Source organism: Natrix helvetica, assembly GCF_964273705.1.
Source record: "Natrix helvetica genome assembly, chromosome: 12".
NCBI classification, from domain to species: domain Eukaryota; kingdom Metazoa; phylum Chordata; class Lepidosauria; order Squamata; family Natricidae; genus Natrix; species Natrix helvetica.
The window spans coordinates 15,046,811-15,073,206 of record NC_138556.1 but is presented as its reverse complement, the minus strand read 5'-3'; the positions used below and the strand labels follow the sequence as shown (position 1 = coordinate 15,073,206).

The 26,396-nt window shown below is 45.3% G+C and overlaps 1 protein-coding gene across 5 annotated transcripts in view; it reads right to left on the bottom strand.

The window, feature by feature from the left end:
- The window catches only part of DMXL2 (Dmx like 2), a 52,462-nt gene extending 27,301 nt beyond the window's left edge, over positions 1-25,161 (bottom strand). For all 5 annotated transcript variants that reach the window (XM_081964876.1, XM_081964877.1, XM_081964879.1 and 2 more), the window contains exons 1-19: positions 24,987-25,161; positions 24,705-24,894; positions 23,339-23,513; positions 22,382-22,609; positions 21,384-21,655; positions 19,534-20,230; positions 18,646-18,767; positions 16,737-16,826; positions 15,299-15,416; positions 13,729-13,848; positions 12,259-12,486; positions 9,219-10,895; positions 7,869-7,979; positions 7,574-7,743; positions 6,621-6,718; positions 6,254-6,419; positions 5,175-5,439; positions 2,505-3,550; positions 856-1,047 (exon numbers count right to left, since the gene is read on the bottom strand). In XM_081964876.1, coding sequence (XP_081821002.1) covers positions 856-1,047; positions 2,505-3,550; positions 5,175-5,439; positions 6,254-6,419; positions 6,621-6,718; positions 7,574-7,743; positions 7,869-7,979; positions 9,219-10,895; positions 12,259-12,486; positions 13,729-13,848; positions 15,299-15,416; positions 16,737-16,826; positions 18,646-18,767; positions 19,534-20,230; positions 21,384-21,655; positions 22,382-22,609; positions 23,339-23,513; positions 24,705-24,894; positions 24,987-25,135 — 6,114 coding nt within the window. In that variant the 5' untranslated portion in view covers positions 25,136-25,161. The remainder of the gene's footprint in view (positions 1-855; positions 1,048-2,504; positions 3,551-5,174; positions 5,440-6,253; positions 6,420-6,620; positions 6,719-7,573; positions 7,744-7,868; positions 7,980-9,218; positions 10,896-12,258; positions 12,487-13,728; positions 13,849-15,298; positions 15,417-16,736; positions 16,827-18,645; positions 18,768-19,533; positions 20,231-21,383; positions 21,656-22,381; positions 22,610-23,338; positions 23,514-24,704; positions 24,895-24,986) is intronic.
- Positions 25,162-26,396: the final 1,235 nt, after the last annotated feature.

Here is a 26,396-nt window from a genome sequence, read left to right as displayed (position 1 = left end):
TTGGATGAAAAGACCTCCAAGGTCCCTTCCAACCTTATGACACAGCTCTATCTGTACTACGAGACCTTTGCTTTGGGCAGAAGGTTGGATGAAAAGACCTCCAAGATCCCTTCCAACCTTATGACACAGCTCTACCTGTACTACAAGACCTTTGCTTTGGGCAGAAGGTTGGATGAAAAGACCTCCAAGGTCCCTTCCAACCTTATGACACAGCTCTATTTGTACTACAAGACCTTTGCTCTGGAAAGATGGTTGGATGAAAATACTTCCAAGATCCCTTCCAACCTTTCCAACCTATAAGACCTTTGCTTTGGGCAGAAGGTTGGATGAAAAGACCTCCAAGGTCCCTTCCAACCTTATGACACAGCTCTATCTGTACTACAAGACCTTTGCTCTGGAAAGAAGGTTGGATGAAAATACTTCCAAGATCCCTTCCAACCTTTTGACACAGCTCTACCTGTACTACAAGACCTTTGCTTTGGGCAGAAGGTTGGATGAAAAGACCTCCAAGGTCCCTTCCAACCTTATGACACAGCTCTATCTGTACTATAAGACCTTTGCTCTGGAAAGATGGTTGGATGAAAATACTTCCAAGATCCCTTCCAACCTCATGACACAGTTCTATCTGTACTACAGCCTCATGCAGCACTTGCCAACATATCCAACAAGGAGGAATGCTGGGAATTGTAGTTCAACAATACCCAGACGACCACGTCTTCCACATTTTGGATGGGGAAGTGATCTGGCAGATCCAATCCAAACCCATATAGACCAGAAGTTCCATGCTCACTGATTCTTCTTTTTTTTTTGAGTCTGTCCCTTTGGCACTCAAGGTGGACTTTCCCATTTTATTACCTTGACATCTTCGACGTTGGGATGCGGAGGCATTTTCATCTGGACAATCGTGTAAAGGATATCGTGGATGTGGTTGTTTAGGTAGAGGACGGGATTGGCGATCACCGTTTTGGTGGCAGCGATGCTGGCAGAGAGTAGGGGTAATGTTGTGGGCAGCGGAAGTGGCGATTGCAGCTGTTTGACAGTCGTTTCCTGATGAAAGGGGGGGAAAATGGCAGAACTGAGAACATACCATTGCTCTTTTTAAAAAAAAACACAAAACCACACATTAAAAGCTTTGCAAAGGATGTAAAATCCAGCACGAACAAACAGTGAGCAAAAGCAGGAAAGAACCCCAAAGGGGGGAAAAAAGCAGAAAGAATAAAAAGAAATATAGAGAAGCTTCTTACTCTACTGTTACAAAAAAACCCCATCACTTTTTTTTCCTATTATCCGCTCCTTTCTAATCTTCAAAACACAAATCATAAATGCATTTTTTTTTCTGCTTTAGGCAAAGAGCTTCCGGGTTGTCCTCGACTTAAGACTGTAACTGAGCCCCAAAGTTTGCGTTGCTAATTGAGACAGTGGTTCAGTGAATCTTGCCTCATTTTTACGACGTTTCTTGCCACCGTTGTTAGATGAATCGCTGCAGTTCTTAAATGAGTAACGCAGTTGTTAAATAAGTAGCCCGGTTGTTAAGTGAATCTGGCTTCCCCATTGACTTTGTTCGTCAGAAGGTCACAAATGGGGATCACAGGACCCTCCGGTGGCTGCAACCGTCGTAAATATGAGTAAGTTGCCAAGGCTCTGAATTTTGATTCACGTCACCATGGAGATGCTGTAACTGTCTTAAGGTGAGAAATGGTCCCAAGTCACTTTTTAAACTTTAACTCTTTTAATTTTGAACAGTCACTAGGTGAATAGATATAAGTTGGGGGACTACTTGTATAAGGGGTTCAATGGAGAAATGTAGTTTTGGCCTCTTGGCCACCGGCCCCTCCAGCAGCCGAATCAGAGGAGGAGGAGGAGGAGGCGTGGGAGTCAGGGCAACCTGGGAGCTCCGAGGCGGAAGAGCTGGCAGAGAGAGAGAGAGACAGAGGTGGAGCCTGGTCCATCCGTCAGCCCTTAGATGGAGAGTCAACATCCCCCAGGTCTGGAGGTTGCTGATAAGGAAGAGGAGGAACGGCTGGGTCCAGTGCCTGACGCATAGATATGCAGAAGGCAGAGGAGAGGAGAGCAGTGGAAATCTATGGGCTGGTCCTTGGGACAGAGAGGGCGGGGAGGGAGGGAGGGAGGGAGAGAACAGAGAGGCAGACAGAGAGAGACAGAGAGGGTGGGCGGAGCCTGGGCCACCCGTTAGCCCTTAGATGGAGAGTCAACATCCCCCAGGTCTGGAGGTTGCTGATAAGGAAGAGGAGTAATGGCTGGGTCCAGTGCCTGACACATGGATATGCAGAAGGCAGAGGAGAGGAGAGCAGTGGAAATCTATGGGCCGATCCTTGGGAAGGAAGAGCCACCGCTGCAAGTGAGGCCCCCACTCTAGCTCTGGGGATAAAAGGCAGGGGACGGAGATGAATAGATGTGGCAGACAACTATTCATCTTCTGGTTGGCCGGACTTGTTAGACTATGACAGAAACTTGTTGCTGGGGCTGCTGGCATTCCTTCTTACCTGCTGAGATTCCTGTAACAAGAACTTCAGCTCCATTCTTACAGAAGCCAGGCCGCCGCCCTGTGCCCCGTGAAGGCTGCAATAGCTGAGGAAAACCCGGAGAAGGGCCTGGTTTTTCTGGAGCCACCATTTCCGCCGCTCTGCGTGCTCTCGCTTGGCTTGCAACCGCCTCCGCTCGATCTGATGCCACTCGTAGGAGCCCGACGGCGTCTTCTCCCCCATCTCCTGGTGACCCAAGAGATCCCCGCTGACTTGGCTGTCGGTTTGGCCATCCTCTTTGCCCTGGGTTGCCTCGTGGTTGCAAATTTCGTGCAAGGCGGCGATTTCTTTCTCCAGCCAGTTGTACAACTGGAAACGGAGCTTCCCGCCGTCGACTTCGTAGCCGGTGGCCAACGTTCTCAACTCCGTCATGAGGATTTTGAGGCAGGCCCGGAACTTGAGCTGTTCCGCAATCACATCGACCTCCGTTTTGTCCTCACCTTCCTCGCCTTGACTGTAATCGGGACTTTTGACCTCTTGTTCTTTACTTTCCAGGTCGTTCATCATCAAACCTTTCTCCTCTTCATCATCAAGTAAACTGCTTTGGTCATTCTCCCAGTCAAGTTTCAGAGGTTCATCTTCAAAGGTTATCAATGGTTTGCCCCAGTCCACCAGGGAGGAAGCTTCCGTCGTGCCCACCGGCTGTGACCAGTTGTCCGCGCTGCCTTCGTCTAACCCGATTAGGTCTACCTTCAAGCCATTCTGCGTTACTGGTGTGGCTTCTCCTTTCTTGGGCAAAAGTATGGGCTTGCTTCTTATTTTGGGAAGCTTTGAAAGCACTTCCAGAGCCAGGACAGGGCAACCGACTTTGAAATGAGCATTTGCCGTGGTGAAGAAGAGCTTCCGTTCGATGAGGTTAATCTTGTCCACAAAACTTTTATCCGCCTGCAATCCCAACGTTGCTAATGTCCCATCGGGCGAGCAGAAGTTCCTTCGGATGAGCAAAGGGTGAGTACGCAGGTAGTTGTAGAAACTGAACACCACCGGGTTGCAGGATTTGACAATCACTAGGGAAAATGGAAAGAAGGTTGTTGAGGCTTTCCCTGAACATCTGTCACCCCAAATTTAGCAGCCCATTGGGGCCTTTGGGACCGAAGAATACCTGTGGGTCCCAATCAAGAAAGGCACGGTTCTTTGGCAGATCCAAAGGCATTTTTTCCCCCAAAAGACAGCCGGATTGTCTTGGTTTTTTTCCTCCTTTGAAAACGTTTCCCTTTTTTAGTTTTGTGGTGTTTTTTGTGTTTTGTTTGTCTGTGTTTATTCAAAAATAAAAAAAAATTCTTATATATATAAAAAAGAAAACGTTTCACTTCTCATCCAAGGAGCGTCTTTAATTCTAACTGACTGGTGGGGAACGGAAGTCAGTTAGAATGAAGAAGCTTCTTGAATGAGAAGCAAAAATGTTTTCAAAAGGAAAGAAAACCCCAAAAGAAAGTCCAGTGGCCTTTTGGGACAACCATGGATGATTGAGAATATTCAATAGAATGTTATTTGGTGGCTTGGAAGCTGCTACAAGATCTCTACACGATCTATGGCAGATGGGTGGCTACTTGGTTAATTGCGCAATCTTGCAATTTCTGGTCGCTCTTGCAAGATTGCTGATCTGTAAGAAGTCTTCACCCAAACGAACCTAGATGTCGATTAAGATACATTCTGAACCCATTTATGAATGAACCTGCTCTTTAAAGGTAGGAAGATACCCAACAACCTACACTGAAGTGACCCATAATTACATAAATCTAAGTGAGTTTGTACAAAGCAATAGCAAAGTTAACCACATTAAGTGTGTTGATAAACATACAATGTGACTGTTGTGGCCCACCAGAGGAGCTGGCAGCAGATTCGGAGAGTGAGAAGGTTGGGGAGGAACATGGGCCAGTCCTGGAGTCTGGGGAAGGCTCTGATGAGGGCTCTGTGTTGGAGGCAGAGAGGGGACCAGGGCCGTCTGACAGTTATCAACTGCCTTCGGAGTCAGACATCAGTGAGGCAGAGGAACAGCTGGAGCCTGTTCCCAGTGTGCGCATGCGCATAGTTGCCAGATGGAGAGAAGAGCTAAAGAACAGGGGTCAACAATGGGAGTAAGGCCACAGGTGGACGATGAATGGCCCCTCCCAGAGGAAATAAAAGAGGAGCAAAAGGGGAGTGGAGTTTGCAGGAGACAATTAGTTCGCTTCATTGGTTTGTGACTCTCCGAGACTCCTTGCCAAGTTTTGCAGATATCGGCCTGGCAGCTCTCCAAGCCAGATAAGGTCTGTGACTGTAAATCCTCCCTTGAAAGCCCTTGCAGGATGGGAATGAGAGGAGTTTACAGTAACTTAATAAAAGGGGTTTTTTGTCGGGACAAGGAGTCTGATTTGTGGTTTGGGACGCCTAGGTCAGGCCAGTGACTATCAACATCTTGTATAATGAACGCATCTTTAGAAGAGAATATCTGTAGCTAAGGATTGAACTGTGGTCTCCTTGTGGCTCTTTACCTGAGCTTGGTTGCCCTGATGACGTTACTTAGTTGGATAATGAAACGTCTACAAGAAAACAACCCAGCTCAGAGACCACCAAAGATTCCACAGAATCTCTCTGTCTACCTTCCCCATTCAAGACCGAGCTTCTCCAAATAATCTGACATTTCTTCACCTGGATTTTCATCATCTTCTTTGGGGGTTTGTTCCAGTAAGGTATCAAGGGCTCTTGTGTACTCTTTCATAACCCAGTAGGCCAGACTTCTCAGGAAAGGATCTGGGTGCAAATTTGTGCAACAGAACCCGGTTCCATCTTTCTTACAGCCCAAAATCCTTTCATAAAGGATGGCTGTGTAGGTGGAGGAGATTTCAAACTCAGACTCATACAAGCGAGCAATGATTAAAGCCAGCTGGATGTCTTCCATCTTCTCAAGACATACCTGCGGGTGGGAAGGGAAGCATGAAGAAGGTCTTCTAAGTACCATGTAATTGATTTATCAAGAAGCAAAATTACAACACAGAAGCCAATATTAAACTAAGGGAAGAGATAAACAAAAGAAACTCTCCATTTAATGGTCCACTAAGACACTCTCCAATTCTTCTATCAGTTCATCCACACACCAACACACCTGTCCGTCCATCGATACAACCCACTCACCTGTCCATCCATCCATCAATACCTATCCATCAGTCCACTGACACAGCCACCTGTGTCATTCTTCTACCCACATATCCACACATCTGTTTGTCCATCCATCAATCCACCCACCCACCCACCCATCCATCCATCCATCCACACATCTACACATCCGTCTGTCCAACACACTCACCATTTGTTCACTCATCCAACCACCCATCTGTTCATCAGTCCATTGACAAAATCACCATTTGTCCATCAACACACCTATCCATGCATCCACACAATCACCCACCAGGCCATCTGTCCATCCATGCACACATTTATCAGTCTGTCTGTCCATTCATTCAGCCAAGCACCATCTATCTGTCCATCCATCAACACACACACCCATCCATTGACAAAACCATCCATCTATCCATCGATGCCCCTCTCCATGGATCCATGCATCTATTCATCCACACAATCACTCACCAATCCATCCATCTTTCCGTTGGTCCCTCAACGCAGCCACCTATCCATACTTCCATCTACACAACCATCCATATATCCACCTGTTTGGCCATCCATCCGTCCCGCCTTCCCTCTGAGCTCACCCTGTGCTTTTGAACCCATACCTCGATGGCATCCTTTAACGACCCCGCCAATAAGAAGAAAGCTGCGGATTGCTCAAACTTCTGTTTCCCCAGGAGGGCGAAGGCGTTTTTCAGGGCAGCTTTGCGCCATCTGTCCTCGCTGAAATTATGGCTGAAGAACTGGGTCATCTTCTCATCGTGCTGGGAACTGCAGGGAAATATCATCAAGCTGCATTTTGAGCCACCACAGTAGGGCATATCTCTGACTGAGCAGGATTGACATCTAAGTAAATATACCCAGGTTACACTGCGGTTAGTATCCAGAAGCAAACGTTCCTGTTGTTTGGCAGATGCCTCTTGTAGACCATGCCTGACACCCTGGACCAATTTCCTCGCTTTACTTACTTACCGGAATAATCCCCAGACCACGGCCTTCTTCTTCATTGCAAGGTAAAAAAGAGCAGCATCTAGTGCATCGTTGTTCCTCTGGAAGGCGGATTTTGCAACCTGTGGCGCATTGAACAGAAGAGGGCAACGTGTCATCGGCGCACAGTGTCACTCAGGGCAGGAGACCCCGGTACAATGTACGGATATTTGAAAAAAATACTCTGATTCCCTCTCCTTGGGGAAAACAGTGCACAATATAAATATAATACAATAATACAATTTAATACAATAGCAGAGTTGGAAGGGACCTTGGAGGTCTTCTAGTCCAACCCCCTGCCTAGGCAGGAAACCCTATACCGTTTCAGACAAATGGCTATCCAACATCTTCTTAAAGACTTCCAGTGTTGGGGCATTCACAACTTCTGGAGGCAACTTCTGTTCCACTGATTAATTGTTCTAACTGTCAGGAAATTTCTCCACATTTCTAAGTTGCTTCTCTCCTTGATTAGTTTCCACCCATTGCTTCTTGTTCTACCCTCAGGTGCCCTGGAAATAGTTTGACTCCCTCTTCTTTGTGGCAACCCCTGAGATACTGGAACACTGCTATCATGGCTAAGGCAGGACTAGAAACCCCAGACTCCTGGTGATTGGTCCAAAGTCACTCGTCTGTCTTTCATGGCTAATGAGGGACTACAACTCCCAATCTCCTGGTGATTAGCCCAAAATCACCCAGCCCAACTTTTATGCTTAAGGCAGGACTAGATCTAGCTCAGTCTCCTAGTGATTAGTCCAAAGTCACCCAGCTGGCTTTCATGCCTAAGGCAGGACTAGATCTCTCAGTCTCTTAGTAATTGGCCCAAAGCCACCCGTCTGGCTTTCATGCCTAAAGTGGCACTGGAATTCCCAGTCTCCTGGTTTCTAGCCTGGTGCCTTAACCACTAGACCAAGCTGGCTCTATATAGTACCTCCGCTTACCTTTTCCATGCACCGTCGGAGCGTGTTGATATTCCTGACCCACCAGCCTATCCCCATGGCTCTTAGGTCAGACCACTGGGGGTCTCCCCTTTGAATGGCAGGAATCATATTGATCAGTTCTTCCTCTGCTTCCGAGTGAAACGCCCAAGCGAAGTGGCACGTCGAAACCCCTGCACAATGGCCCAAAGAAATCGGTTTCCAATTTTAAAAATATAATCTTATTCTTTAAGCATATAGAAGTAATACAGTCATATTTTTCTCATTGATTAGCTTTTATTACATTCAAACATATTACCTTGATGAAGTAACTGGGCGCGATATAAAGGCGGAAGGGATGTTAGAAGACAGGTGTGTAAGCGCATGGCTAGCAAATACCTCAGACCACATTCATCTAAAGTATCTCTGCCTGGAAAAGCAAACCAAGTATTTTACTACAATACAATCACAATTCTGTACACTTTGTGAAAGGATCATCTAAAAGATTGGGCCACTTATTTACCAGGATCAAGGTCGACTCAGCCTTCTATCCTTCCGAGGTGGGTAAAATGAGGACCCAGATTGTTGGGGGCAACAGGCTGATTCCGTGAATCGCTTAGAGAGGGCTGTAAAGCATTAAAGGTAAAAGTCCCCCTCGCACATATGTGCTACTCGTTTCCAGCTCTAGGGGGCGGTGCTCATCTCCATTTCAAAGCCGAAGCGCCTGTCCAAAGACGTCTCCGTGGTCATGTGGCCGGCATGAGTAAACGCCAAAGGCCGAAATAACGCCGAAGTAACGATGTTACTTCCCACCAAAGGTGGTTCCTATTTTTCTACTTGCATTTTTACATGCTTTCGAACTGCTAGGTTGGCAGAAGCTGGGACAAGTAATGGGAGCTCACTTTGTTACGTGGCACTAGAGATTTGAACCACCAAACTGCCGACTTTTCTGATTGACAAGCTTAGTGTCTTAGACACTGAGCCACTTCGTAAAGCATTATGAAGCGGTATATAACTCTAACTGCTATTGCTAAGTGAGAAGGAAAGAAGGAAGGAAGGAAGGAAGGAAGGAAGGAAGGAAGGAAGGAAGGAAGGAAGGAAGGAAGGAAGGAAGGAAGGCACATCATAATGGCACAGTGCTTAGAATGCAGTATTGCAGGTAATTTCTGCCCACAGCCTGGAGTTCAATCCTGACCAGCTCAAGGTTGATTCAGCCTTCCATCCTTCCGAGGTGAGTAAAATGAGGACCCAGATGGTTGGGGGCAAGAGGTTGACTCTGTAAACCGCTTAGAGAGGGCTGTAAAGCACTGTGAAGTGGTATATAAGTCTAAGTGTTATTGCTAAGTGGGAAGGAAACAAGGAAGGAAGGAAGGAAGGAAGGGTGGAAGGAAGGAAGGAAGGAAGGAAGGAAGGAAGGAAGGAAGGAAGGAAGGAAGGAAGGAAGGAAGGGCCTTGGTGGAACAGTGATTAGAATACAGGATTGCAGGCTACCTCTGCTGACTGCCAGGAGTTTGGCAATTAGATCCTGACCAGCTCAGGTTTGACTCAGCCTTCCATCCTTCCAAGGTCGGTAAAATGAGGACCAAGATTGTTGGAGGGGGCAATATGTTGTAAACCACTTAGAGAGAGCTGTGAAGCTGTATACAAGTCTAAGTGCTATTGCTATTACCTGAGTAGTGCTTGTCTCGGTTTTCATCCAGCTCAGTACTCGTGGTGGCCACAGTGTCCGCTAGGGCTACCAAGAACATTTGCTCCAGCCGAGTCAGTCCGGGCAAACTTGAGTGCATTAAATGGCTTGACAGGACGCTGGCGTGCTCTTGGCCAAAGTACGTTGGCCCATACTGGGAAAGGTTAATCACTTTGGATTTATGTTCTCTTCTCTCTGGCTCAAAATCGATGAAGTCATCGGTGGTGACTTGCTGGACCTGGAAAAGATCGGAGTACTGATCCTCAGCCTTCCTCTTCCTACGATCTCTCAGGTCTTTGGTTTGTTTAGGGGCTTCCTCCGTTTTGTAGGTGGAGTCTTGGTCGGCTGCCAGCAAGGCATACAATGGTAGCGGCGGGATGGAATCAATCTCGGTGTAATCCCGCGTGCCTTCCTTCCCGGTGGTGACGGCATCCTTTGCCGTGCTGCCACTCACGCTGATCGTGCGGGAGAGATGGCGCTTGGAGCTCCCGTCGGCCGCTTCCGGCTCTTTCACGATAGCGACTTCGCCTGCGACGCATTTGACGAGGTGGGAGAGGATAGCTTTCGCTCTGCGGACTTTCCCCAAGTCCATCAGCTCCAGAAGCTGGGTGGGATGATACTGGGGCAGAGTTGGTGAAAGCACGAAAGCGGCTTCGAACAGCCCGCCGTCTTGAATGACGGTGGGGGTTCCAAAGACGTCATCCACTACGCCCGCTCCGTCGATGATGCTGGCTTTTTTGGCTAGCAAGCTAGCCTTGAGCGGGTCCATCATGGGGGAGTCATCAAGGGGAAAACCGTTGCTTTCTGCATTCCCAGATTTTAGCACATGCTTCCACTGGGCATAGACATGCATTTCACAGTCCATTCCCACCACCAGGATACCATCTCGCACCCAAGAAAGGGAAACGGGCAAGGAAGGGGTGCCATCCACCGAAGACACCAAATCAATGGATCTCAGAAGTATCCATCTGGACTTGATGCCTTGCTTGATGCTCCCGCCAAGCGGTAAAGTAATGACCGCCACGCCATCTTTGCTGCTGGTTTGTTCCGTCACAACTCCCGAGACGCGTCCGTACATGAATATATTTGCGCCAACCCCGACCGTAAGGATATGGGAACCATCTTCCTTGGAAACCCAGTCTAAATGGACCAGGTGCTTGATGTTTGGGCTAAGGTATCGGTCCTTATTCAAAAAGATTTCGGATTTACTATAGACAAACAAGTTGCTGTCTACGCTAACCCTGGAATCCAGGACGCTCCCGACTTTAAGGAGGTCATCCAGATGGATGGTCTGTTCCACAACCCATTCCGATCCTCCGGTAGACTCACACTCAAAGATACACACGTGCATAGAGAATTCTTTGGAAACGACTCCGCTCGGCTGAATGGGTTGCTTATAGGCCACCGCCAAGCGGCCAGTGTAAGAGCAGCTAACGGCAACTGGTCTCCCCACGATGCAAACGGTGCTGGTGGCGTCTTCTTGCTCATCGTTCATCAAAGGCCATTTCTTCCAGGAATAGGTTTCTTTTGTTCCCCCTTGGCCGTTTTCTGTAGTTTCCAGGGAACATCTCCAGAATCGAACTTTATTGTCTGAACAGGACGTCACCAACAAATACGGGGCCAGACAGACGGGATAGATGGAGGAGGAACTCAGATGTCCTGAGTTTAAATCAGATAATTATTAGGATTGGAAATAACAGTTTCATGAACGCAAACTTCAAAGCAAATCGATTGTCAGGCGTGAACCACCAGGCTGACCCACGTGGGTAGCATTTAAACTAGGTACTGTATTTTTCAGAGTATAAGACGCACCTTTTTCCCTCAAAAAGAGGGTGAAAATCTGGCTGCGTCTTATACACTGAGTACAGCATTTTTTGCTTCCCAAAACCCCACCCACTTTGCAAAAATGGCTGTGCATAGCCTTCAGGAGGCTTCCAGAATGCTGGAGGGACAGGAGAGAGCAAAAACAAGTGAAAAACGGGCCATTTTTTACTCATTTGTGACCCCCCCAGCCCCCAGGAGCACTCTATAAGCCTCCTAAAGGCTATGCATGCCCATTTTTTGACACAAAATGGGTCCATTTTCGCAAAACGTTTTTGCTCATTTTGGGGGCCCCAAATGGTAACTTTGGTATAAGGTTATATAGTTATTTTATATGGAAGTGGCTAAATATGTTTATTTAAAACATTTATATACCACCATCACCATCTATCTATCTATCTATCTATCTATCTATCTATCTATCTATCTATCTATCTCTATCTATCTATCTATCTATCTATCTATCTATCTATCTATCTATCCATCCATCCATCCATCCATCCATCCATCCATCTATATCTATATCATCTATATCTACCATCTATCTATCTATCTATCTATCTATCTATCTATCTATCTATCTATCTATCTATCTATCTATCTATCATCTATCTATCTATCTATCTATCTATCTATCATCTATCTATCTATCTATCTATCTATCTATCATCTATCTATCTATCTATCTATCTATCTATCTATCTATCTATCTATCTATCATCTATCTATCTATCATCTATCTGTCTATCTAAATGACTGTGTCTGTGTGTGTATGTTCCATTATAACTCTGGAACGCCTCAAGCAATTTCAACTTCAAACTTGGTACACAGATGACTTACTCTCTGGAAACAAATACTGTGGGGGTAAGATACCGCTAACACCCCTCGGGGTGTGTGTTCTGTTAAGATGCGGCCTGTTGTGCCTTAAAATGGATTCTACTGTGGAGTTGCCATGGTAACGGCTTCACAGTACTCCACAAGGGGGCTCCCTCTGGTCGGGGGAAAAATCCAACATTAGAAATTGCGGTGACGTTCATGGAAGGAGGGCTGGCATAAATAAATACCCAGGCAGCGCTGGATTATCAGATAGTCTTACAATAAACTGGGGACAGCTCCCAATCTCTCTGCATAATTTGCTGGTAATCTCAAGTGCCCGTCCACAAAGGGTATCGCTAGGGTAAAGGGTAAAGTCCTATTTTACCTGCAGAAGGAGTAGCTCGTACAACCTCCACCCCAGGGGGCAGATCCAGGGGGTAACTGTAAACCAGGCTGGAGCTCAGTATAAGTTTACTAGCCGTCTGAAGATTAGCCACCGATGAAGAACGCAGCATCGGCATTGTGCCAGCTGAAGTTTCGGTTGAAGAATCGGCCATCGGCTGCCCAGGAACAGTTAACTGCTGCCCCAACGAATGGACCTCCGCAGACGATCCTTTCAAGAAGCATAATCGACAAAACCGCTTTAGTGGAACGAAGGCAGACTGCTTTTATTTTGCCTTCTTCTTAAAAGTGAAACATTCAAGGCATATATGAACAGGACGAAAACAGAAGAATGTTATGTTATTGACTTTTAACTGTCTGCAAACATACTGTTTCATGTAGTTTAATACAAATGCAGTTAAAAGGCTACACAAGCCATCCTTGAGAATATATAGATACATACATAGATAGATAGATGGACGGATGGATGGATAGATAAATAGATAGGTAAAGATAGATAGATATAGATATATAGAGATGGATAAGATAGATAGATAGATAGATAGATAGATAGATAGATAGATGGATGGATGGATGGATGGATGGATGGATGGATGGATGGATGGATGCATGGATGCATGGACGGACGGACAGACAGGTATGTATGTATGTATGTATGTATGTATGTATGTATGTATGTAGATATAGATGATATAGATATATAGTCTTAATGATGGCTTGTATACACACACACACACACACACACACACGGAACAAGAAGTGCCTCACAGGAGCAGATAGAGGTAAATCCTAGAGTGGCAGGAAATGCATCACAAAATAATGAAGATCAATGCCATAGAGGGATAAACCTGCATGCAAGGCAGACATAACACCTGTGACACATACTTTAGGGATCAGCTTTTGGTCCCTCCATCTCTTATGTTTGGAACTAAGCCTCTTCACGCTGTAGGAGATCTCCAGGCAAAGCCTGAGTGAGGGATCAAGAGCGCCATCCATCTCGAGTCCCTTAGATGTCCCCAGGAGACATCTAAGTCCAGTCCCAACCCTGAATTCCATTAGCTCTTATCTACCACCAACTCACTTTGACTGCTAAGAGCCCAGATTCTTGTAAAGGGTGTGTAATAAACGTGTATTCATGTGAACCCCCTTTGGCTCCTGATTTCCTGTGTGTGACTTGCACCATGATCAATGGGACTCATTCCCGATATGTGTTTAAGGTCACAATCAAGGCAATCAAATTCCATAGGTGCGTGGGTGCAATTTGATTTGGGCTAATGACCATTGCATTGTAGCCTACGAGATCTTCAGCAGTCTGATCTGACTTAACAGGAGGGTAAGGGATCCTGTTTGGTCCAGATTGGGAAACAGTATAAAAGTGGTCAAACAAAAGAATGCACCTACCGTTACAAAGATCACAAATTCAATGGTATTAATCCGCAACAGCTTCACTCACCTAAACAGGCTTGGACAGACTTAAGGTGCAAGTGCCACATGTGAAGAATTGAGCAGCCATTGGTGTCCTTCTCAATTACAATTAGATAGAACTTTTCAGAGAAGGGTGGGGGGCGATAGCCTGTTGAGAAATTAAATGCATTGCATACTTGATATTGCAATAAAAAATAAATGTTGTGTCATTTTAGAAGAATAGATAACATCCATCCCAAATCCATCCATCCATCTCTCTCTCTCTCTCTCTCTCTCTCTCTCTCTCTCTCTTATCTATCCATCCATCCATCCATCCATCTCTCTCTCTCTCAAACATCCATCATCTATCTATCTATCATCTATCTATCTATCTATCTATCTATCTATCTATCTATCTATCTATCTATCTATCTATCTATCTATCTATCATCTATCTATCTATCTTTCTATCATCAATCTATCTATCTATCTATCTATCTATCTATCTATCTATCTATCTATCTATCTATCATCTATCTATCTATCTATCATCTATCTATCTATCTATCATCTATCTATCTATCATCCATCCATCCATCCATCTCTCTATCTCACAAGAGCATCATAGAAGTGAATAGATAACATCCATCCAAAATACATCCATCCATCTCCCTCTTCTATCTATCTATCTATCTATCTATCTATCTATCTATCTATCTATCTATCTATCTATCTATCTATCATCATCTATCTATCTATCTATCAATCAATCATCCATCCATCTCTCTATGATGCTCACAAGAGGATCATAGTATTGGCCTTCTCTGGTTGAGCCTGCAGTGGTGATAAAGAAGACAGGGATTTGGCTGATTATTCTGCTAGACTTGTCTGAAATTGGCTTGGTTGAAACTGGAATAACCAGGAATTTCTGGATTATGGCTTGGCCAGATGGTAATTCTCCCCCTAAAAATAGCCTAGCCAAATCCTGCTTGCACTGCCTTTGTTATGTATATGAAAGAGAACATTTCCCATCCTGCACGTACCTCTACTCTCTAGAGTAGACATTAAGCTAAGATTGCAGCCCTACCCAACCAACCATGTCATGTATTTCATGACTGAGTGACTCAAATCCCAAATCCTCATTCTCCTCTCCTCCATCACAAAGGTTCAGTGGTTGGTAATTTTTAATCACCGTTGTTTTAATCTGCCATCCCTACATCTCACATAATGCTTCCATCAGAATGGCAGTCTTCACACCTCATATCAAGCCACAGACTGGAAACCAGATTATAGTTTACCATGATGTGTTTTTTTTCTTTTAATGATCCTGTAATCCCTTGCATTGGGGTGGAATTTGTGACTGAATGGAACTGAGCATTTACTGGTCAGATGCCCTTCCTGATGCCTCCATGGAGCTCACAGCAGATTTTTTCTCTTTGTGTATTTTCTTAGAGAACTATCAGCCGCTACCTAGGATTGAACACACAGCCTCCTGACTGTGAGGTGAGAGCTCCACCTCTAGGCCACCACTCTGCTCAATTTAGCATTACGTATAAACCCCATTGTTCTGGAAAGCCAGATTTACAGATACAATTAGCTTACAAAAAGCATCACAAGACCTTTAGAAGGTTGGAAAAATATCTCTGTTTCCTTCCGCTCCACCTCTTCCTTCTGCGGCTTGTAACCCAAAATGAAATCCTCTTGAAAGACATGAAGTAATTGTGTGTTGGACCCACACTAGGAGAAGAGTCAAGAAAAACAAGCAAATCACAACTTTCCAAGTACTTATTTACAGTGTTATTCAAAGTGTCAGGCATTTTATCATGCGAGCTTTACACAGATAAGTTCGTCTATCATTTAACATGTTTATGGAGACTCTCAGTCATCCTGCATGGTTGACCCAAAGGTATTTTTTTTCAAAAGGCAACTGGACTTTGTTTTTCCTTGAAAATGTTTCGCTTCCCATCCAAGAAGCTTCTTTATTTCTGATCCAAGAAACTTCTTCAGTCAACACTGAAGAAGCTTCTTAGATGAGGAGAGCAACATCTTCAAGGAACAACCAAGTTGAGTTGCCTTTTGAAAAAGCACCTTTGGGTCTATCATTTAACACTTTCATACTCAGAAAATTTAGTTCCCCAAGGAATAAAGAAGAAACAGATTATAGAATATCTTTACAGAGAAGATATTCTACTATTTTGAATATTTCAGCTTCAACCGCAATAATACACAAGCAAACAATAGATACAAACTCAAGGTAAATCGCTCCAAACTCGATTGCAGAAAATACGACTTCAGCAACAGAGTGGTCAATGCCTGGAATGCTCTACCTGACTCCGTTGTTACAGCCTCAAACCCCCATAATTTCAATCTAAGACTGTCTACTGTTGACCTCACCCCATTCCTAAGAGGTCCATAAAGGGGCGTGCATAAGTCACAAGCATGCGTACCTCCCTGTCATACTGTCTCCATTTATTCGTACCCATTTACTCTGTCCATACTTACGTTTATAGTTATACCTGTCATCTTGTACATGTTTGACAAGCTAACTTACTAAATAAAACAAATACATTTGTTTCTTCCTGAAGCACCCCTTACGATTAATATGAGACGATTCAGGGAGAACAAAAAAGGAGAAATGTCTTTACTCTTTGAGTAGTTGGAACATTCAAGTTGCTCCCCTTGGATTTAAGGATGGTGACCAATTTAGATGGTTTTAAAAGGGGGTGGCAGGTGAACAGATTCATGGAGGATGTGGTGGCGCAGTGGTTAGAATGTAGTATTGCAGGCTAACTCTACCCACTGCCAGCAGTTCGATCCTGACCGGCTGAAGGTTGATTCGGCCTTTCATCTTTCCAAGGTCAGTAAAATGAGGACCCAGATTGTTGGGGGTCGCAGGCTGACATTGTAAATCACTCAGAAAGTACTGTAAAAACACTATGGAGCGGTACATGAGCTATTGCTATTTAACTACTTCTAATACTGGTTGTCAGGTACCTTTGGAATCTTAAGAAGTAAAACTTAAACACCAGTCTAAAGTATAATAGGTAAGTGATTTACCTGGTCAGTTATGACATCCAGTTCAATAATGCATCCAGGTCGAGCTGTTGACTGCTGGCTTACAATGTTAAACACTTCTCCAATCAGTTTCTAAAGTAGGAAACATGAAAAAAATCCAGCACCGTCAAATACTTTAAAATAATATTAAACAACAGCTTCAAGTCTCAATCTACATTTGGAGTAAAATAAAGCAGAGCAGAGGAGAATACAGATACTCCTCGACTTTAAACCATCCATTGAACTGTTCTGACCGAGGCTTCCCCAAAAAGCACGAGGCAGAGTCCTGGTCCCGACAAAACCCCTTTTCTTAAACGAATGTGAATTCCTCTCATTCACATTCAGCGAAGGCCTGGCAAACAATCCTTCAAAGGAATATTTAGGATTACAGACCTTATCTATTTTGGAAAGCTGCCATGTAAATATTTTCCAAATGAAGTGCTGTGCAAGGAAAGATTCTGGGCACAGAGTCTCTGAGATTCACGGACAGATCTTCACACTCCTGAAATGAATCTAAGGACCAAATGAAGAATTGCTTCCTGCAAAAGCCCACTCCCCTTTCCCTCCATTTGATGTCTGACTCTGAAGGCAGCTGATAACTGTCAGATGGCTCTGGCCCCCTCTCTGCCTCCGACACAGAGCCCTCATCAGAGCTTTCCCCAGACTCCAGGACTGGCCCATCTTCCTCCCCAACCTCCTCACTGTCCGACTCTGCTGCCAGCTCCACTGGCTGCTGGTGGGCCACAACATGAACGACCATTTGAAGCTACAACAACATTGAGAAAGGTGACTTAAAAGCAGGGATGGGTTCCTGCCAGTTGTAACCTCTTCTATAGAAGAGGTTCCACAAATCTACCGTGCCGTTTAGAACCGGTTCCAGCTCCCTCCCCCCGCCCGTCCGCACATCATCAAGATGAAGAGCGAGAGGAGGAATTATGGGAGTTGAAGTCCACAAGTCTTAAAGCTGTCAAGTTTGAACACCCCTGGTTTTTTTTAAAGGGTTAGGGGTGCAAGGGTCTTGTAACTTGACAGCTTTAAGACTTGCACACTTCAATGCCAGAGTTCCTGAGCCAACATGACTGGAGGAGGAATTCTGGGAGTTGAAGTCCACAAGTCTTCAAGCTGTCAGGTTTGAACACCCCTGGGGGTTTTTTTTCTAAAGGGTTAGGGGCGCAAGGGTCTTGTAACTTGACAGCTTTAAGACTTGTGTGCTTCAAATGCCAGAGTTTCTGAGCCAACATTTTGGTTGCTAAGCAAGAGCATTGTTAAGTGAGTTTCACCACATTTTACAAGTTGGTCACGCCCACCCAGTCACATGGCCGGCAAGCCACTCCCACAAAGCAGGCCACACCTACAGAAGAGGTTCTAAAAAATTTTGAAACCCACCACTGCTTAAAACCCCTCCTCACATTTATGATGTCGCAGCAGCCTCAGAGCCATGCGATCCAAATTAGGTGCTTGGCAAACAGCATTTATTGATGAAGGTTGCAGGACTCTGGGACCACATGGCCCCGACTGGTGACCTTCTCCGCTGGCTTCCGGTGAGCGAAGTCAATGGGAGAAAGCAGGATTTGCTTAACGATCATGTGACCCACTTCACAACTGTGGCTAAAAAAGGGTTTGTAAAATTGGGCCCGACTCACTTCAGTACCCAAACCAGAACATGTGTGCAAGTCACCAAGTGCTCAAACTGGATCGTGCGCACATGTGTACGGAGTGCTGGAAACCCGAAGACCAGTTAGCTGGCGTGCATGCGCGTGCAAAGAAACCAAAAGAACAGCCGGTGACAGCGCACATGCCCACAGAGAGGGCTCCGTGTCCCACCTGTGGTAGACGTGCCTTAGGTTCGCCATCACAGGACTAGAGAGCCAAAGTCAAGTCAAATCCAATCCAATCATCCCATGAAACTTACGGAAGCGCCGGGGTCGCTGAGTTCATCTAGAAGCTTCCGAGCATCGACCACAGCTTGATACAGCCTCAAGCTCCTCCCGTCGGACACCACGAAGCAGGCACTGGCTGAATTGCAGTACGTCCCTAATTTGAGAATAGGTCAGGATGGAGTAAGAGCCACACAGTTCAATGCTAGATAAGCTATTTGTTATTTTGGTATACAATCAAGATCACGCGAGGTACTAATACCACTCTATAAAGCCCTAGTAAGGCCACACCTAGAGTACTGCATCCAGTTTTGGTCACCACACTATAAAAAAGATGTTGAGACTCTAGAAAGAGTGCAGAGAACAGCAACCAGGATGATTAGGGGACTGGAGGCTAAAACATACCATGAACAGTTACAGGAACTGGGCATGGCTAGTTTAGTGAAGAGAAGGACCAGGGGAGACAGGATAGCAGTCTTCCAATATTTGAGGGGCTGCCACAGAGAGGAGGGGGGTGGTCAAGCTATTTTCCAAAGTACCTGAAGGCCAAACAAAGAATAATGGATGGAAACTGACCAAGGAGAGATTCAACCTGGAAATATAGGAGAAATTTTCTGACAGTGAGAACAATCAACCAATGGAACAGGAGTTGCCTTCAGAAGTTTTGGGAGCTTCATCCCTGGAAGCTTTCAAGAAGAGACTGGGCTGCCATCTGTCAGAAATTGGTGTAGGGTCTCCTGCTTGTGAAGGGAGCGGGAGTTGGACTACATGACTTACAAGGTCCCTTCCAACTCTGTTAACCTGTATCTAATACACTTTTAGAGCTTTCAACTCAACTCCTGTTCTTGGTTACTTGTACATGACAAAGGGGGAATGAACATTCTGGCTTCCTACGCTGGGAGAGAGGAAATAATCGTACTGACCCAGACAGTAGCTAGGGATAAGAGTTGGCAGCCAGGCCATGTTCGAGAAAGCAGCAGTATGGAGAGAATTAATGCGTGCCAGTTCTGATACTCCTCCTGTGTAGGACAAAGGCCCAATGGGATCCACTCGCCAAAGGATCAGCTCACTGTAGATCGCATCCGGGTTGTAGAACGTACGGGTGGCTGCATTTTGCAGGTGCTGCTTGGCTGGGGTCCTCAAAGTGGGGCCCAAGGGATCCGCCGATTTATTTAATCCTTCCAAATCCCAGGGGGCATCACCCTCGGGCGTCAGAAGAGCATTGTGGTGGGACGAGGTCAGCAGCAGTGGTAGCACCGAGTGGCAAGCCAGGTCATTGAGGTGGAACCGATGGCCACAGTACCGAAACTTGTGAGTTACGGTGTGGACCGTGGTAAAGGCGGATTTATCCGCGAAAGAAACGGCCCACTGGTTTAAAGAGCCGTCGATGTGTTTGGAGATCATCATGACGGTGGGAGTGGACAGGTTTCCGCTCGACTGATCCTGGAACCCGCTGGGTCTGCATCCAGACAGGCTGCCTGAAATGCTAGTTCTTTTCCATGCGGGGACACTGCTGCTTTCCTTTAAGAAGGTTGGGCAGGCGTACATCATGATGTGTTTACTGAGGGAGCTGGCGTCGCCCGATGGGAAGGCCACGGGAATCTGAGAAGAAAAGGAAACCTAGAAAGAAAAAGGAAGGACATTTATCTGTTTTATTTATCGTGTGGCGCATTCACATCCCATTCCGATAAAAATGCAGAGAGGTAAAAATACAATCTCAGGTTTCCGAAAGATGCCCGAATTGATTCATGAGTCTCGAACCAAATTTCAAAAGAAAACTAGTCATTTATTAGGAGCACATTTTGGCAAGACCTTACTCCAGTCAGATCTGAGCCTCATTTGAATTACAGCTGAACGTTGCCCTTGTTCCTCCCCTCCCCTCAGTCTGTGTCATAAATCACATTCCCCAATGAGGCGCACCCCTCCCAAGCCTGCTGTAGTAATCTGAGATTCGACTCTAGCTGAAAGAATGCATGGAATGCACTCCCACCTCCCTTTCCCCACCATGGCAACTTTATGAGTTGACATACAAACTATAAAATCTAAAATATTATAAACGTATGTCTAGATTACATATATAATTTTTGCTTCACTTGTACAGCCAGGAAATCTCTGTGACAGGCCCTGTTTTGGCTCTTTGCCTCTACATTGTCAAAGTTTGCACAGGGTGACTACTACTCTGACATACTATATGTTGGATAGTTTGTTTTTTCAGCCCCGTCACAATTTGGTGATGGTATTTTATCTCAATTATAGAGGGCGTCTGCACATCTACCATGGCCAGTGTGAATTTGGTTCATTGTTGTCCATATTGCATGGGGCTGGTCAAATCCAGCTGTTTTTTCCCCCAAGATTAACTTTGACAATTTTGACATTGTGGGGGCAATTTTCTATCCAATGTTTGCTTTCACACATTATCAGAACAAGATAGAATAGAAATAGGAAGGGCAGAGGAGAGGAGAGGAAAGGAGAGGAGAATAGAGAAACATAGAGGAGAGGAGAAGAAAGGAGAGGAGGACAGAAGATAAAAGAAGATGAGAGATGAGAGGAGGACAGAAGAGAAGAGAAAAGAAGAGGAGAGGAGAAGAGGAGAGGAGAGAAAAGAAGAGAAAACTAGATGTGGCCATTAAATGCATCGTTCCATTTAACCTGCACTTAGAAAAATCAGCAAATAGCATCTGTGGGCAAGAGGACATCAAGAGGAGACCGTGGGTTTTAATACTTCCTTCCTCTTCTCTGAATACAGGAATGAAGTCTTGGAAGATGCATCTACCTGAACTTGTCGAAAGATGCCTGGGTTGTACTCATCGAGATGTTTCACGTGCCACACCAAAAAGGTCCCATCGATGGGATGAATGGTGAAGAGCATGTCTGGATTTTGGTTCCATTCTTTAAGCAGAAGTTCAATCTTCCTGTCAAGCAAGATAGTAGGAAGTGGAACTGGGGAAGCAGCTGGAGAAAGGATTTTGGGACTTCCCTCCTTTTCTCCATCGTCGTGATCTGAGGAGCCGGTCCCCGTTTCAGATTCTCGGTCGAGGGACAACTCTAAAAGAAAAGATCAAAAGACCAGGAGCCGTTGGGTTGCATGACGTTGTGTTGCGGACAACAGAGAAAGAAATAACAGGAGACACAAAATTCCAGACTACCCTCATTCAGCATTTCCTATTCTGAGCACTGAGATCGAATTGCTACGGAAAAGGTTTAATCTAAGCTTCTCATGGGGGATATACAGAAACCAGGAAAATTTTCCCTTACTATTTCCTTGACTTGCTAGAACGTGAGTTGGCTGATCATAAAAGTGCACTGAGGTGAGGAAATCGGAATCCTCCAAAGTATTATCAAACATTTCTCACTATGTGTAATCTTCAACTTACGACCACAACTGAGCCCAACATTTCGGTTGCTAAATGAGTTTTGTCCAGGGGTGGGCTTCAAAAATTTCAGCCACAGGTTCTCTGCTCGGTTGCTGGGTGGGCGTGGCCATGGTGGCCATGGCCCAGTCAGCCGCCTGCATCATGGCGGCGGAGAAGGGAGGGGACATTTCCGGCCTTCTGGGAACTTCCAGGAGGCCCGTTTTTCCCCCTCCCTAAACCTATGCATGGGCCCTGCACTAACCAAACATCCAAAATTGGCTGCGTGGAGACTCCTGGGAGGGGTGGGAAGGGCTGGGCGTGGCCAGCCAGGGATGGGATTTGGAGGTTCTCCGAACCGGCCATAATGTTAGCTATGGATTCTCCTAAACCCGGGAGAGGAGAAGTATCAGCAACTAACCATGATCAAGTTTCATGCGCAAGCCTCTCTCTTTCTCTCCGGCTCCTCTTTGAAACGCATCTTCTTCCGCCCCTCTCGTCTGCTGATCTGCCAGTTCTCGTAAGTGCTGCATAAATATTTCCGTGGAAGACGTAAAATGGAACTCCTTATTATTTAGCCAATGAACCACAAAGCCTTCGCTGCCTTCGTCGAAATTAAAAGCGGTTTTCACCAAAGCCGGCGGAATATCTGAAGAAGGGACAGTTTGGAGAAAAAAACAAAAAACAAACCACACCTCGATTTAGACATTTACAAAGTTATCCAATGTTTTCAGGGGCTTGGGAAACCGGTTTGCTTAAAAGGGTGTTACAACATCTTGATCAACCATTTCCCCAGTGACAAACCTACTTTTCAAGAGGAAATTAACACAAGCTACCAAATTCAACGTCTGCCACTATTGTCACTAAATAGCCACTAAATAGCCTGACCGTTTTTTATTGAAACTGCGTGTGAAATTATGTAAGAGGAAGCCTACATATACATTTGTCTGCAAAATAAACACGACAAAGGGGAAAAAAAATAAAACGACAGAAGAAGCAAAAAGGCAAAAGGTATGTGTTTGAATAATATTCTCCGCCTCACTCCCTCTTCCTCTCGTTCTTTTGTCTTCTGCTGTTTCACTTTTTTTTCTTCTGCAATTTTATTTTTGAAAGTCATCCTGCTATAGCTTGCTCTACCTTCCAAGTCTAAAAGGAAAAGCTACTGCTAATCCATCTAACGTCTACCACTCTATACAAGTCAAAGAGCTTTTGCTAGTGCTAAATTTAAAAGCCCATTACAAAGTGTGAAGCACCACCAAGGCTGATCTTCTACCATGGAGAAAGCTAAGTTCTTCTGCTTAGTGTACATACAGTGTAGAGGAAGATTGACAGACTTCTACTATGTAGGATAGGCAAGAAATACAAATACAGAATTCACCAGTGTTGGGGTTAATGCTCGCAGCTATGTGGAAATGGCAGAGTGCATTCGCATGGTGAGAGATATGGCGCTGCACTTCATGGACTCCCAGCTGGTTGGGCAGGTCTTCCGCGTGAGTGATAAGCACCGAAGATCTTCGCTGGCCCTTCCTCAGGTTTTTCAGATGATGGATTGTCTGAAGCAAAGGAAAAGAAGGAAGATCAGGAGAGAAGATCAAAAAATAAAGTATTTTTTAAAAAACCCAAAACAAAATCCCACCAGGAAGGTCATTTTAATCCAGAGTGAATATGCACCTCTGAAACATAAGCCAGTTTTCTTGCTAAAATTGGGCCAAAGTAGCAACAGATAGAGAAGATGTTGGACTAAGGTCCAACAGCTATTTGGCCTGGTGTCTTATCTTGTCCAATTTTTAATCATATACTGAGGAAAGAAGTTACAGTAGAAGGAAGAAAGGAAGGTTACAGAGGAAGGAAGGAAGGAAGGAAGGTTACAGAGGAAGGAAGGAAGGAGGGAAGAAAGGAAGGTTACAGAGGAAGGAAGGAAGAAAGGAAGGTTACAGAGGAAGGAAGGAAGGTAGTTATTGAGGAAAGAAGGAAGGTATAGAAGAAAGGAAGGAAGGAAGAAAGCAGAAGGAAGAAAGAAAGAAAGAAAGAAAGAAAGAAAGAAAGAAAGAAAGAAAGGAAAGAGGTTACAGATGAAGGAAGGAAGTTACAGCAGAAGGAGGAAAGGAAGGTTACAGAAGAAGGAAGGAAGGAAGGAAGGAAGGTTACAGAGGAAGGAAGGAAGGTAGTTATTGAGGAAAGAAGGAAGGAACAGCAGAAGGAAGGAAGGAAGAAAGAAAGAGCAGAAGGAAGAAAGAAAGAAAAAAAGAAAGAAAGAAAGAAAGAAAGGAAAGAGGTTACAGATGAAGGAAGGAAGGAAGTTACAGTAGAAGGAGGAAAGGAAGGTTACAGAAGGAAGGAAGAAAGGAAGGAAGGAGGTTACAGGGGAAGGAAGAAAGGAAGGTTACAGAGGAAGGAAGGAAATTACAGAGGAAAGAAGGAAGGAACAGCGGAAGGAAGGAAGGAAGGAAGGAAGGAAGGAAAAAGGTTACAGAGGAAGGAAGGAAAAAGATTATAGCAGAAGGAAGAAAGGAAGGAGGTTACAGAGGAAGGAAGGAAGTTACAGCAGAAGGAAGGGAGGAAGTTTCAGTGGAAGGAAGGAAGGAGATTACAGAGGAAGGAAGAAAGTAAGTTACAGCAGAAGGAAGGACACACTTTCCTAGACTCTGACATTGCTGATTTTGAATCTCTGCTACTAAGAGATGATATTAATTCCAGACAAATCGAAGGGAGCATCTGACCCCCAATCCTTTCACTCGTCATACTTCCAAAGCATGCTGAATGTTGTCTTTGTGCCTTCCTGAGTGCGAGAAGCTGGTGCCGGAACTGATGCTCGATGTGCTGGTTTCGCAGATCTGCTCCCCCAAAAGTGTATCTTCTGGCAGCAACGTCTCCACCCACAGCCGGCAAACACCATCCTGACATGAAGTCAGCAGCACATTGCAAATTGATCCCCTGAGGAGGAGAAGCACAAAGGAAGTACATGATACTTCTTTTTTGGGGGTGGGTGAGGAAGGTCGTCATTTTCCTCCAGAGTTTATCCTAACCTGGGCATAAATTTGCTAGTGTGTCGCCATGAAAATCCCGTCACTGCCCGGGGATGTGAAAGGTAGACAAACGCAAAGTGGGTCGAGTCAGATGCTTTTTTGGTTTCGTCTCCCTCTTGAGGACGGAGTGATGATTTCCAACCCATCATGGGATACCAGACTTTTAAGAGACAGTCATCCTGAATGAAATACAATAGAGGAAAAGGTCAGGGTTCCAAATAGCATCCCAAATTAAATCAGAGTCCAAGGCAAAGGATTCCTCAAAGTTCCTATTTATGAAGGGAGCCATATTGGCACATCTGGGAAAACCCAAATCTGAAAGCTTCCCGGGTTTCCCCACCCAGTTGAAAGTTCAAGATCTTGCCCCCACCCCCACAAACCCATCACATGGTCCAATCTTCCACTGCCATGCTGGCAGTTCCACCCACCCAGTTCCCGTCAGAGCCATAAATGATCTGCCACTAGTGGCATCTCGGTGTTTGGTTCTCAACCGAACCATTTGGGAGGACAGATCTGAGCGGGGAAGAAATTCAGAAATTCGGCTGATCATAGGCGGCAAGGCGTGTAAATTTGCATTAGAATGTTTCATGAAGTTCCCCATTCTCTTGCAAAAAAAGCCACTTCCTCTTCAAGCCATCAACGTTTTGGCCTCATTAGTGGTCTTCTACATTTCACCATCAAAGGCCATGTTCTTTTACATGTGTTTTTCACATTGAAAAAAAAATCTAATTTACATTCTTTTACATTTAAACTGGCATTATCTATCCAAGCTAATTGCCACCACCTCCAAGGTAAGTCAGAGGAAGTGACACACAGTCCTAGCAATTAAGAGTGGAAAACTTCTCTGGCCAAAGTTAGAACATCTCCTTGAGTTATTTAATTGTGACGCTTGTGAGTTACACACAAACAATCCAGCGGTGGTTCTGGATCCCGTCGCAACTGGTATGCGCATGCTACCACCCTGTGATGCCCCAGCTGCTTGGCGATGTCGTGCAGGCACCGTACGCTATGTATGCGTGCGCAATTGGCCTGTTTCCCTCAAAAGGATGTAAGGAACGCAGGCGGGCAGGTGGGCCCAACGAAAGGTCATTCCAGTACACCTGTACTAGGCTGTACCTCCCGGAACCCACCACTGGAACATTCACAACAGATGGAAAGAAAAAAGAAGCGTTAATATCCTCCCTTTATATCAATGGTTGCTATGAAGAATCTTTAGAGAAGGCAACATTAATAGGATGCCGAAGCTAAAATACCCTGTTTCCCCAAAAATAAGACCTCCCCGGATAATAAGCCCAATCGGGCTTTTGAGTGCATGCACTAAAATAAACCCTCCCCTGAAAATAAGCCCTCCGCAAAAATATTACAACATAGCAGCAGCCATGAGGTGACCACACTCGCTGCCTCCTGCAC